General features: G+C 28.1%; 1 protein-coding gene across 2 annotated transcripts in view; it reads left to right on the top strand.

Annotated features, from left to right (window-relative positions):
* The window catches only part of atl (atlastin GTPase), a 78,641-nt gene that overhangs the window by 8,853 nt on the left and 54,458 nt on the right, over positions 1-15,330 (top strand). The window contains exon 1 of one of the 2 annotated variants that reach the window (XM_067274850.1): positions 1,153-1,370. The exons of the other annotated variant lie outside the window; for it this stretch is intronic. Coding sequence (XP_067130951.1) covers positions 1,334-1,370 — 37 coding nt within the window. The 5' untranslated portion in view covers positions 1,153-1,333. Of the gene's footprint in view, positions 1-1,152; positions 1,371-15,330 lie in introns of those variants that run through there. 2 annotated transcript variants of the gene reach the window in all.

Raw genomic sequence — 15,330 nt, 5'->3', positions numbered from 1 at the left:
CATCTTTTGCAATTTTCTTTATAAAGAATATAATAGACCTAGGCCTATATATTTTAAACCATTAAACAACCATTTAGAGCCAAAGAGTAATAAATCAATCGATTTATAGTTTTTTTTTTCTTTTTTTAATAAGCCAAGTTTTACAATCATTATTTCCAACCAATTAAAAATGAAATAACATTTATATACTCAGGAATAACTACGATATTTTATTGATGTCCCATGACGTAATAAATTTTGTGAAAACGTGACAAGAACAGTCACCCTTATTCAAAAGCTGACATTTCATATAGAATATGGTATATCGGATGTCCTGTATTGTTTAAAATGTCGTAGCGATCAGGCATAATTTATAAAGTATTTTCATACAAATAAACTGTGATTTAATCCAAAGTATGCAAGAACAACTGGAATAAATATTCCAGATCATAATTGTTTGATATATATATATATATATATATATATATATATATATATATATTATGCTATATAGATATCAGTTTTAATAAATAAAATATATATTTAAACGACCAATTGTTTCTTCATTAAGTTTTAAAATCTGAAAACTATCATCTCTTGAATATAAGGTTATTTAATAATTTAGCCCAACGATCCACGGATCTCTTGGGGATCCGTAGGAAATTTTCAGAGATCCATGGGCTTGGAGAGATAAAAATGAAGATTTAAAACTTATTATTTTAATTTTGTGTGAAATTGTTAATTATTAGATTAAAAAAGAAACAAATATATTACTACATATATCGCATGAGTTTTTTTTTAAATTTTAATAAATGTATTTAACTATATAACTAGTTTCCTTGTAATTTTATTTTATACATTTAAATACATTCCAAGAAGGGGTCTGTGGCCTTCACCTGACTTTTTAACTATATTTGAATTTTTATTTATTATAAATTTAAAAAAAAATGTTGAGGATAAATTTTAGATTTTTAATTTATCACTTTATTAAGGTATTCTACATCATTTACATATTTTTATCTGTCGATTTAATTTCAATTAATTCCACCACAACTTGTTTCGAGGAAACTTTCTCGATACAAAAGTGAAAAACCCTCCCGAATAAAATTCCATTTCGAAAGATAAATGATCCTACCGCCATCTAATGATGAAAAAAAGTATTTGATCGTTTTCATAAACTTTATGTTCGAACATATTTATATTAATAGTATAAACCGTCTTATATTTTACCGAATTAAAAGACTCCACGCTTAGAGTTTGTAAATAGAACACAGCCAGAATACCGAATACGAAAATAAATTTCTCCGATTCTATTCTTGCTCCGGTGACAAGATTATGCACTCGTACGTTCAAGATGGCGGACGAGTTAGGAAAGCAGATTTCGTCTCACGGTAAAAAGTTTGTTTATTCTCGAAAATAAAACGACTTTTCCAAATAAAAATAAAATGCCTCGCGCACGTTATATTATTACATCGGATCTTTATAATATTTTATCGTTATGTTGTAGAATAATTAGAGAATTTATAACAAAGTTAATTCGTCCTTGATAAGTGTCGCAATTTCAAATTTTGTATTAAAAATTTCCTTCATTTAATAATAATAATGCAGACATTTTACCATTTTAATTGCTTATATCGTGTTAAAACGTCTTATTTCTAAATTGGGCGAAGTATCTAGCATATATACTAATGCTTTCAAGGGTTTTAAAGTAATCGAGGAAATCATATTTTACTTATTTAATTTCTTTAATTAAAGTAAACTATTATTATTATATAATATATTACATTGCTTTCTTAATTATTACTGTGTTTAAGGAGTGCACTGTTAATTCATTTGTTAATATATGGCTACGGTATATAATACTGTATATACTGTGTTTTTTATAATAGTCTTCAAGGTTTGTATTGAAATATTTTATGGTGTATTGTTTTTTTGAGTATAGAAATTTATAAAATGATTGCTTATTACAATGATTTGTTGAAGGTGATAGATTAAAAAAAAAGAGAAAAAAATTTGTAAATTAAAATGTGAATTATCTCATATTATTTACCAATTTTTTTCACTTGTTGTATTAACTATGAAATGAATTTATAGAATATTAATAAAAAGAAGTTTAGAAAACTTTTTCGAATCATTTTGGCCCACAAGGAAGAAAATCGTTTCCTTAAATAAAAGAGGTATTTAATCTTTTGTAATAAAAAAAAAACTTTTTTTTGTCATTTTTAAACATTTCTTTAAACTAAATGAATGTATCAACTGTTTTAATTTTGATAGATTCGTTTATTTGAGATTAGAATATGCTATTGAAAACAAATATCTCTATATTACTTACGGTTGGTGAATTGTATGTGACCACAGCAGTTTATTTCAGATTTTTAATCTGAATATGCAACCGTTATTGGTTTTGTATCAGTTATCTAACAGAAAATAGTTTAATTGATATTATTTACCGATTCAAAAGTCGTTTTACCATACTAAATATTTAAATTAGGCAGAAGAATGTTTAGTTTAGTTTTTAATTGAAATAAAATTGGGAGAAAAGTTTGATAGAGTAATTTTTAGAACAAAATCTGAAAATGTAATTTCATTAACATTTTAAAATGTTAGTTTATTGGGCTGCAGTTTTCAAATTGTTGACCTATACATTCCCACTGTCATCCATCTGTGTCTGTCCTTTATTAATCTTGAGAATGGAATTAGGTAGATGAAAATTGAGACCAGATATGGAAAACATATATTAAAATTAAAATATGATTAATAATTGTAGCCAACCATTGTAAAAGATGTTACAATAATTAATTGCTTGTATTTAATTTTGCTGCCTACTCAACATATCACAGCATATCATTCAATAAATATTCTTAATGAAGAAGAATGAATTTGTCAGACAACATTGAAAATGAATTTATAAATACTGAAACTATATAAAAAAAGGTTTTTGTACTATTCTAACAATTTTACAGTGATTCACAATTGATTTAAGAGAAAAATTCACATAAAAAGGCATTAAAGAACATTTTTTAAGAAATGTTTTATTTTCTGCAAGTGCTTTCGACATATATATAAACGTTGTCTTTGGGCAGGAATGGAATCAAATAGATTTTCAAACAAATTAATGCCTTTTTATTTGAATTTTTCTCTTAATTCAGTACACTGGTTGATGTGACATCCATTCTATGTATTTAAGTTAATAAGATTCACAATTTTTAATTATCAGTTATAAATAGTGAATTGCTTATTTTCATGACTTTTTTAATTTGTAATATTTTAACAATTTGAAAATAATTTTTAGAATTAAAAACAATTTCAAGCCAAGAATTTTGTTCAAGTAAAAATGAAGTGTATTTTATTTTTTTACAAATGAAGATTATAAATTTATATTTGTCGAAAAAAGTTGCAGTTTATGTTATTGTTTATTAATTAATCTATTTTAAACACAGGCTAATATATATATTTTTAATTATAATAAAATAATGAATGCAGTATTGGCCCAAATATATGGCAAGTTTAGGATTAGAGAAGTCTGGATTTTCTGGACACAACCTATATATATATACTTAAAATATAAAATAAACAATGGAAAGTAAAGAACAAAACTGTTTTTAATATACCATATGCCAAAAAGTCCATAACAGTCATACTGAAACTGGCATTGTGCAATGTATATGTCAGAAAACAAAACAAAGTGGCCAGATGGCAAACTGTGGCTGTACTACAACCTGCCAAATTCAATACTAGTCAGTTTTCTGGTAATTCTGGATTTCTGGGAGATATTTGGTCTATTATTACATAGTTTTTAGGATGAATAAGATTAGTTTACAGATTTAATTTGCTTTTTTTATATATGGTATTTTTCAGGGATAAATCCTGACCAAAATTTTTAGGCATGCTGAAAGTTATAATAAGAATAATAGGCCTATCTCTAGCATTAAACAATAGGCATAAATGTTATTTGGTGTGAATAAAAAAGTATGGACTATTTTAAAGCCCATTATATCTACATATGAAATATGTGAAATATATTATTATGAAAAAGTATTAAAAATTTATGATGATAATTCAATTTTTGTTGGCTCTTAACACTGGGGCCCAGGGCTTAAGCCCTATTAGTCCCTATGTAGATCTGCCCCTGTACACAATACACATATGCTGACTGAGTATCGCAAGCTTTCGATACAGTCTGACCGTGTTAAATGCTTCAAATGACATCATGTGCATGCACTTGTTTACTGTGGAAAACTTTCACACAAGCAAGTGATCAAGTTTCTGCAAGCACTTCTGACTTAAAACGACTAGCTGCTAGCTGCCAATATAAAAAGAAACACAAATGATAAAAGAGTTTACACATTAGAATAAATTATTATTGGCATATTTGTTCTCATATAAAAAAATTTGACAGTCAAAACTTTCTCTTAAGCATGTGGTGCATTCTAAGAAAGCCCAGGGAATTCACCCCTAGTATTTTTATATATTATATATTTTTCAATTGTTTACATTTATATGAATTTTGTTATTAAAACAATTATCAAGCAGTTATTTTTAATAATTTTTATATTTTATAGCTATGAAAAATCATTTGTGTAATCTAAATACTTATTAAAAAAAGTAGTAAAAATAATTAAAATGGCAAGGGAAAGACAAAAAGTAGTATTTTAAGAAATAAATTGCAGTTATGAAATGCAAGAATGAAAAATTATTTGGCCATTTTGATTTCAATTGTGTGATTATGTATAATAGTTTTTAAATATCCAATAATTAAAATTTGTTTTTCTGAAATGATTCTTTAGTATACATTCTCTTATTTTATGAACATATAATTCTTTTTCAATAAATTAAACAAGGACAAAATTTTAACTTCCAGCTAGTAAGCATGACTTTTCCTTACCAATTTTATTACTATACTGGGTGACAATTATTGTTTAGACAGAAAAGAAATTGAATTGTGTGCGCAGAAGTTGTGTTGTGGCACTGGTAGTCTGCCAGAGAGATAGTGATTAAAAAGGGGTAAATAATTGAAAGAGTTTGGTGTTATTTTAGGTATAGCGTGCAAACAGCAATATTTTGTCAAAGACTGGATTATTCTTGTGACAACTTATTTTTATAAAATGAATTACAACATACCATACTGAAATACTTAATGCACACAGAACCAATAACTGGCATATTAATAATGCTCACAGAACCAATAATATACACTGGTTATTGGTTCTGTGTTCATTATTATTATTATTATAAAGTGAATAAAAACATCACAGAATTGCTCTGCCAGTGGGCCACAACATTCAGGAACTGTCCAAAAGTAGGAACTGTGACTTCAACTTAATATAAGGCCTTTGCAGAGGATTATTTTCCCAAAGATTCAGGAATTAGGTATGGTGACAATTATTGATTCCAACAGGATATAATGTCCCCTCACAAAACATGAGTTGTTTTTGATACAATCTTTTCGACATTCATAACAAATGGTTATCCAAATCACTATCTTGACAACAAGCACTGGCCTCCATACTCTCTGGCTTGAGGATTTGAGCCCTCTTGATTTTTTTTGGAGGCTGTGTTAAAGATAAGGTCTAACATGAAGCTCCAAAATTAACTGATGACCTCAAACAGCCATTGTTAATGCTTTTGATAGTCTCCATAGTGTTAGTTTGCTAAAGGTCATCAGTTACTATTATATTCAATGCATCTTTACCATGTCATTGTACCTGGAAGCAATTTCAAATAGACACTTTTACCTTTGTATCTGTTATACCCTATTCACACTGTACATTTTAAGCCAGCTTAAATGACTAAGCCAGCTTAAGGTATGAAATATGAACAGAACTGACTTAACGTTAAACCGGTTTAACTACCAACAACCGGCTCAGCTTAAATCGCTTTCTCAAAGAAGGTTAAGTTGCTTCAAGCTTTCCACGAGGTCTGCCACAAGTTCAAAAATAATGGTGGAAGCAGATGTACAGGTACAAATGTTCGAACAAACGATACTCTTCTCTGTTAGTATGTATATGCTGCTTTGGTACAAGAAGTTTAAATAATAATATAAATATCTTGTTTACGAAAATATATATATATATATAAATTTCTGTCAAAAAATCCATTCTTATCACAGTTCTATCACTAAAGTGATATAAACATTGAGAGAATCATGCTGCCAACGACGACATCACTGATAATAAATGTTAATAATTCCTAACTGACGTCTTATGCATTTTAAATAAGTTATTTATATTTTAAATTACTAAATATAAATTAATTTATGATGATTTATGAAAAATAAGCAAAAGTTTGATTTTATTTAAAATGTAATATTTAGTACACCCACTTGAGGGCTAAGCGAATAATTCGCTTTAATTACCTAGTGTGAACGAGTAGTTAATGTTGTTTTCGACAATGCGACTTAACTTAATTCTGCTTAAATCTTAATCCTGCTTAAAATGTACAGTGTGAATAGGGTATTACTGTTCTCATTAAATAAATTTTGTTTGTTTGCCTAAATATTAATTTTTATCAGGTATATGTATAATTATAAATATTACATTATAAATATATATCATATTAAAATAACAAAGTTCAAAGTAGATGCCATATGATTCCTAAAACAATTTCTTATATTATTTTTAAACTAATGGTTTCATTTTAGAATTTCCAATCTTAATTTATTGTAGTAATTACTATTGTTTATATTAGAAGTCAACAACCTAAACCTATGCATCTTTTATATATATAGTCTACAATGTGTCAGCAAATAATCATAATACATTTGTTTCTTTCAATAAAACACTGTATTGCTACATGAATATTTTTGAAATAGTTTAAAAATAAAATAATCAGGTTTATTAAACTAATTAAAGAATGAATATATTCTGCATTGAGTTATTTCATTACAATGAACACTAGAGTGAAAATATCAAAAATAACTCTGTTTTTCTGTTTTCAAAATACAGTAGGGTTATAATGGGTTTTTGGCAAGTTTGACGAAACACTTCAGTTTAAAGTTGATTTATTTCTCAATATATTTTCTGACATTTAAATCATTTATCAGAAACTAAATAATTGTTTTTATAGAAAGATTAACCAGAACTTATTATTTACAAGTATTTTAGCATCTGTTTAGAATTACTAAATTTGATTGTGTTGCATTTTTAAGTATCTTGAAATGAATTTTTCTGTACTTTTTATGATATTTCCTATTAATTTCTTATGAAATTCTCTGCAATTGATATTATTGGAATTTGATAATTTTTTCAATCAAATTATTAAAATACAAAATAGTGACATGTCAAAAAATTTCTTTCAGTTTAAATAGGTTATTTACTTGGACTTTCTAGCATTTGTGAAAAAACTGCTATTTTCAAATAAATATATATTAGTTTACAAATATTTATATTATAAATATCATAAACTTGTTTAAATAGTCAAATAATATAAAAATTAATCATCTCTTTGTTGAACCACACTTATGCTCTATAATAGGTTTCAAATATCAGTATACAGGTATACCTCGAGTTACGTCGTTCCCGATTATACGTCGTTTGTCAAAAAAGTATATGGAAAAATAAAAATCAAGTTTAAGTCAGTTTATTTGACTTTAAATCCGTCCGCCATAAACATTGAAGTCGTAATATCACTAGAAAAGCGTTGAAAGCACATAAAATCATATTAAAATATGTACATTTACAATAAATGTTAATATAATCGTCATAAATCCTAGGGAACGAACCATGAAAACATCTGTGTTTCTGTGTTGTCATCTTATTTAGCGGTCTTTAAGTGCTCATTATTGGCATTTCCTCTATTATTAGCGTTTAGTTACGACGTAAGTTGAAACTACGATTTACGTCGTAACTACACAAGTAAATTCGACTTACATCGCCTCTCCTGGAACCAATTACCGACGTAAGACGAGGTATACCTGTACATAGTCTGAGATTCTTCCCCTTCCAAAATATCAAAATTCAAAAATACTCTTATTAAGTGTAACTAGTGATCTTTTTCTAAAAAGTTTACTGCCAGTATGCATATTTGGTGACTGAACACCAAATAATTGTTTTACTGATTAACTGTTAGTACTACATACTGGCTATCAATATTTTTTTATGCTATCTGCCAGTACATCTTATCAATGCATTCCAGTTGAATTGATATATACAACATTTCATTTATTTTATTGTTTTATCATTATGTTACATTTTATTCAGTTTTTTTTTTTTTGGCAAGGTAACAGTATCTGAAGACCTTTGAAAGTGAGATTATTTATTAAATTTCAAAGATCATATTTTTAATTACTGTTTTGCATAGTGATGAATAACAGCTAGATTAGAATATTACTTATTAATTTTTGCTAGTGGCTTGCATCAAAAAGTTGCAAACTAAATATCTATAATTAAATAAAATGTGAAAAAAACATTAGAAAACTAATAAACACAATAAAAGTCCATGCCTCTTTCATTAAGATTTCTTCAGTTAATAATCAATTTTAGCAGAAAAAATTTAATTAAAATTGAACAGAACAATTTAAATAAAATACAAAATACTTTTTGTTTTCGTTATTCATTTCAAATTCATTTAAATTTTTCTTTTGTTTTAATTAGTTGTAGCTGAAGAAGTGTTTATAAAAGAGACAAAAGTGTTATTTGTTATATTTATTAATTTTATATTTTTGTATATTTCCTTTATTTGATCAAAATACAGTGTTCAAGCTACATTATGACATCCAAAAATCACTTGAATCCAAAATTAGTTTATAATAAATACTTGGTATTATAGGACTAGCAATATTTTGAAAATTATCAAAAAATTTGTAAAAATTAGTTACTGCTTCTTAATGAATTAATACCTGTTAATATTACATAATAATTTTTTTAAAATCATTCAACTTGAAATTTTTATAATAAATTTTTATTGAAAAAAACTTTTTCATAAAAAAATTGTGTTGCATGATTAAGGTATTTCCATATATTTCATTGTGAGGTAATAGGGATCTTTCTGAGCTATTATGATTTTTACTCCTTCAAAAGAGGACATCTATTAAATGATCTAAAAATTACAACCATTGATATTTTATTTACTAAAATTTTTAGTAATACTAAGAGTTAATGAAAAGTAACTTAATTATTTTACATATTTTATTTTATTGCTTATTAAATTACAATTATTTGTAATAAAGCTTCATACTACTTAAAAAACATTCTCTCCCAATTTGTTTGTCGTTCAATTTGATTTCTTGCTTTATTGGAATTGAGCCTATAAATTCTTATAGTTAGTTATTTATCCAGTAATAATATTAATACTTAGTCTGATATATTCAAAAAATAATGACGATTGTGCATTTATTCCACAAAGTGTCATCATTTTATCTTTTGCATTGTGAAGGGAGATGAGAACTGCTGCAGATTAAACAAAAGTCGATAAAGAAAAGGAAGTCTATTGGAATACATAAAGATAAGTGAAGAGGAAGTACTGAAAGAAGTTAAAAATGCCAAATTGCCGAAAATAAAAGAAACAAAGGAAACATACCAAAAAGAACAGTTGACAACAGAAGGGGGAAAAAATAAAATCTTTCATAACTAGTATCTTAAGAACATTGAAGGAAAAGTTGACAGTAAGAGAACACAATGTGGTTAAGAAAAGGGACATTAAAGAAAGAAAACACACAAGAACAAGAACTAATATAGATAGTCCCTGTATAACATGATAGTTAGGTTCCAAAAAAAAATGCAGTGTTATGTAAATCTGTGCTATAAGAAACAAAATAGGGTTGATTCCAAAAGTTAGCAAAAGTATACTATTCTTTTTTGTAATTGAGAGAAATACATTTATTAAAACAATCAATAATTAACTAACAATCACAATCAAAAGTATTGTACATTAATATTAATTTTTTCTTCACTGCTAAACACTGTTAAAAGAGGACTTTTTATTTTTGGCAAAATGTCATCATATGAGTTTTCTTATTGACCTTAATATGAAATATCTGCAACATCTTAATTTTTTTTTATTTTTTTCATAAAATCTGATATTTTCATTTGTTTGTATATGCCTATCTATAAAAATTTAATCTTTTTATTTAGTAATTTTTAATTTAATGTACAAAAACGAAACACAGCGACAGTCTTTTGAGTTCATTTAGAGCACTATCACGAGTTCTCATTAAACAAGGGTGAAAGGCATAAAATAACATTGAAAACTTCAATATTCTAAAATCTATGGGCAAATAAGAGACAACACACATGCTTGCTTAAATAAAAAAAAAATATTGAATGACAGCGTTTGTACTTAAAAATTGTGATGTTTTGTACAGGATGTCTCCAATTCTTGAACCACATTGTAAAGGGGGATTTCCCCAATTCTCACTGTTGTAAGGGCGATATTTCCAATTCTTGAACTGTATTGTAGAAATGCCATGTTGTACAAGGGATACCTGTAATGAATGCAATTAAAACACCAATTTAAAAGCCTATATAATAATTCCAAGTACTGTATATGCAAAGAGAGTGAAAAGACCATTGACTACATCGTAAGCTGTTGCAAGAAAATTATACATACCAATTATCTTGAATGACATAGCAGCAATGAGTCACTAAAATCTTTGCAGAAACTATTGCTTTTAGTGTAGCAAGACTTGATATGATCACAAAATACTAAAAATTGTAGAAAATGAAGAGGAAAAAAAAAATATTTGGGATTTTCAAATACAAACAGATAAACATTTGACTCATAAAACCCAGACATTATGTTAATAGGAAAAAAGGGATGGATTATAGACAGGTAACAACAGGATGGAAGAGAAGCAATTAGAGAAAGAACCTGCAAATTGAAGCTGAATGACTGTAGAAAGCATAGTTCCAATTGTGGTTAGATAGAGCACTAAAAGCTATTCTAAGGATTTAGAATAATATCTAAAGAACATAAAGCTTGATAGAACTAACATTCATATGTGACAGAAGACTGTACTAAATAGAACAGTACATACAGCTCTCAGTATGTACTGTTTTACATAAAGAAAAGGAGCAATTTAAAATTTGCTCCTTTTCTTTATGTGCATGCCAATTATCATCTGCTGAAAGTAGAATGATAAAGAATCATTTGCTAAGTAAAAAATCATAATAGTTGTCATTATTTCATATTACACTTCCAAAAATTGATAACTGGTTTGAGGGTATGATGATGCTTTTTCTGAAGAGGAATATAGTCATAATGAAATAATCAAGAGATACAAGAATGGAGTCTGTTTTGTTGTTATAAGAAAAGGAAAATTTAGATAAGCTGAAAATGTGGGAGACCACAGCACTGTGGGAGACCTCTGTAAACTGCAGTCTGCTCCAAGTTGGACATCTGCCATAGTGAAGAAAGTGAAGGTCTTGTAATTGGGATAAACCTCAGCACCTAAAGAGACATTACAAAGTAGGAACTTCCCTATAAATAGTTAATTGAATAATTTCTGAAAATCTAGGGCTATGAAAGGAATACAAACCCAAAGTACAAGCTTTCCCTTTGCCATATTGCTGAGAAAGAAACCAACTGTAGAGAACTACATCAGAAGTACCAGGCAGGTGAGAAGTGAAAGTTTGTCATAACTCTTGTTGAAGCATATGTGTACTTGTAAATAACAGCAAACATAAAAACTGGAACTGTACAATAGTGAAACTAACACCTATATGTGATTTCCAGCAAATAACTGTAAAGCTCTTAATGTTTTCTGCCACAATTTAGAGGCTCTCCTCAGGAGGGGGAAAACATCAGTTTTATTATTTGACAGAGAATTCAGAGAACATTAGACAGATTAAGGAAAACATAAAAATAAAAATAAATAAATGCCTTTCATTTATTTTTATGCTTTAAACTGTGCATCACAACACGTATTGAACATCTTTTTGAATGTTTGGAATTTCTATTTTAAACGTAACAGGTATTCTTTGTTGAATGATACAACTGATTGTTTTCCTTTTTTTCCTGAGGAGGATCTCTAAATTATGGCAAAAATGTTAGAGCTTTACAGTTACTAGAAAGGATGAATTAAGGTTGGCTTTGGAGGAAATATGTATCTTGAATGGGTTTGATTCAATGGAAGACCTGAGTAATCTTCTTTTTAATTTGGCTTGTAAGTGTGGATTTAATATTAGGAGACATAAGAATTCTTTTTCGTGGTTCGATTCGGACTGTAGGATGTTAATTTGCACTAGGAATAGAGCCTGGAGATCTTTTACAAAGAGTAATGATTCTAATGATCGTTTGCGTTTTGTTATGTTACGAAGTTTGGCGAAGCGATTTTGCATTGCGAAAAAAAAATTATTTGCTGGAAAAATTCAAAATTGTTTCGGGAAAGATAATAGGCTTTTTTGGAATTATTTCCGACACGTTAAGCGGACTAAGTCTTGTAATTTCTGCTTTATATCTATTGATGATTGGTTTCATCACTTTTTTAATTTATTTGGTTCCCTGGACCCTTATTTTGTTGATTTTTCTATTTTTAATTATTGTAGGAATTGGTATGATGAACTTTTGGACCATGAACTTTGTGCAGGTGAGCTTAATGATGCTCTGAGGAGGTATAAGCCAAATAAAGCGCCAGGTTTTGACGGGATCCTGATGGAATTTTGGAATTTTGAGACTCTGAGACCACATATTTTGTGTCTTTTTCAAAGATTTTTGATACTGGGATAATACCGGAGTCTTGGAAGACGAGTATTCTAATTCCGATTTTTAAGAATGGTAGGAAGGATGTTCCTGGTAATTATAGAGGTATATGGCTATCATCTTGTGTTTCGAAATTGTTTTGTATTATTTTGTATAGAAGACTGATTCGGTGGTTAGAAGTTAATAATATATTGCATGAGAATCAGGCAGGATTCCGAGCTAGTTATTCCACATTGGATAATATTTTTGTTTTGTACACGGTTATTCAGAAAACTTTTTTACGGAAACGGAGGAAGGTGTATGCTTTTTTTGTGGATTTATCTTCTGCGTTTGACAGAGTTTGTAGGAACTTGCTGTGGTCTAAGATGTTGCGTTATGGTTTCAGTTATAAATTTATATCTTTACTTGTTGCTTTGTATGAAAATTCCTCGTTTATGGTAAGAGTTGGAGGGAACTGTTCGCCATTAATGTTTTCTAAGACTGGTGTTAAGCAGGGCTGTATTTTGAGTCCAATCTTGTTTGGTATTTTTTTGAACGATCTCTTTGGTTTTATTAATTCTTCTGGTGATGGTATAGAAATAGATAGTTTCCAAATTAAAATACTAGCTTATGCAGACGATATTGTAATTTTATCTGACTCTGTGATTGGACTTCAAAGATTGATTGATAAATTCGCAATTTATTTAGATGAAAATGGTTTGAAATTGAATTTGAATAAGTCCAAGATTGTTGTTTTTCGAAGAGGAGGTAAGAGTGCGAGGGCAGATAAATGGTGGTTTAAGGGTTCTCCAATTCAAGTTGTCTCCAATTACAAATATTTGGGTGTTACATTTTCGTCTAATGGTTTATTCCATACGCATTACACTAATAAGAGAACTCATGCCAGATTATTGATGAATAAAATCATTCAGTTGGGGAGATCTGCCAAATTACGTAATCTGAGAGATTATTTACGTCTATTGAAAACTGTGGTTTTGCCCTCTTTGTTATATGCTTCAGAGATTTGGGGTTTTAATCTGACTAATGGTGATGGTATACAGACTGAATTTATTAAAAACTTATTTTATTTACCTCGTTGTACACCAGGTTATTTAATTATGATGGAATGTGCTTTGACCCCTATAAAACTTATAATATTTAGTAGGATAAGAAATTGGATTAATAGAATTTCTAAGCTCGATGATTATCGTCTGAGTAAGGTTTGTCTGAAATTTATACTTAACAAAAAGTCTATAGATTGGACACGTTATCTTATTGATACATGCAATAATCATGGTATTAATTTTATTAATGATGATTTGGATCTAATGGACTGGTCTCTTCTCCTTGTAAACATTTTTGATAATTTTTTATATAATATAAATGAAAAAATAAATAAAAGCGTATATAATTGTTGGTATAAGAATTTGAATGTTACGTTTTTTGATAATTCTTTATATAATCAAGATGTTTCCCTTAATATTTTGTGTTTATTTATACAGGCTAGGTGTAATTCGTTAAACTTTTTAAATAATTACTCGAGAGAATTGTGTAACTTTTGTGTTGAGAAAGAAATTGTGGATGCCTGGCATATTCTGGCTAAATGTGGGCATCTTAAAGTGTTACGTAAAGAAATTTTTGGTTGCGAAGTTCTTACCAGGTCTTTTTTTCTTAAAATTTTATCGAAACCTTGTTATAAATTTAATGTATTTTGTTTTCTAAGAAAATCTGTTAAAATTTTGTTTTAGGGGGCGTGATTCCTCTACTATAAATCTAGCCTTGTTGCTGGTGCTGTTTGGGAGCATCTGTCAGTGCTGTGTCTTCGATACTAATTTTTTTCTATTTATAGGTAAGCAATTTGCCATTTTGGTTTCTATTTTTTGGTATTTTGTATTATATTGACAGATGCTCCCGAACTTTAAACTTTATTTAATTACTGTATTTGATTTTGTAAATTTTATATAATTTATTTTACAACTGAATTGTTATTTATCATTGTACAATTTTGTTTGATTATGTTTATTGTATTTAAGTGTTTTGTTTTGGGAGATGGTTTTGCTCCCTGCATCAAGGAATAAAAATCCAGTATGCGTAATAAATAAATAAATAAAATAAATAGAAAGTATTAGGTTTAACACCTAAACACTCCTTCCATCAGAAATAAACAATGGACTTTAATGCTCTAACATTTTCGGCGTCATTTAGAGGCCTTCTTCTTCAAGTACGTACAACCAAAAAACTGTTCTATCGTTTAAAACCGTCGAATATCACATTCCAATTTTTTAAAATATTGAAATATTTAACGATGTAAAATTATAATTTAAAATAAAGTTACAAATAAAATCCTTATCGTTATTACTATTACTATTAATATTATTATTAACAAACTGGTGTGTTGTAAACGATGTAGATGTTGTTTTCTTTTACATATCAGAAAAACGAAAATTTAATTATTGCGCTTATGGTACTGTAAATAATATTTCCATGCCTGTGGAACCGGAATATAATCGGAGTTAATGCAGCATTCCTTTGTGCTTTCTATATAGATCTCAAGAGCTTCCAACAAGCGTAAGTTGTGTCGATTATATTCCGGTTCCACAGGCATGGAAATATTATTTACAGTGCCATAAGCGCAATAATTAAATTTTCGTCTTTCTGATATGTAAAAGAAAATGTCTACATCGTTTACAACGCACCAGTTTGTTAATAATAATATTAATAGTAATAGTAATAACG

This window comes from Centruroides vittatus, unplaced genomic scaffold (assembly GCF_030686945.1).
Source record: "Centruroides vittatus isolate TY-2023 unplaced genomic scaffold, ASM3068694v2 contig_564, whole genome shotgun sequence".
NCBI classification, from domain to species: Eukaryota; Metazoa; Arthropoda; class Arachnida; order Scorpiones; family Buthidae; genus Centruroides; species Centruroides vittatus.
The sequence above is the reverse complement of the archived record's forward strand: the minus strand, read 5'-3'. Positions and strand labels throughout refer to the sequence as shown.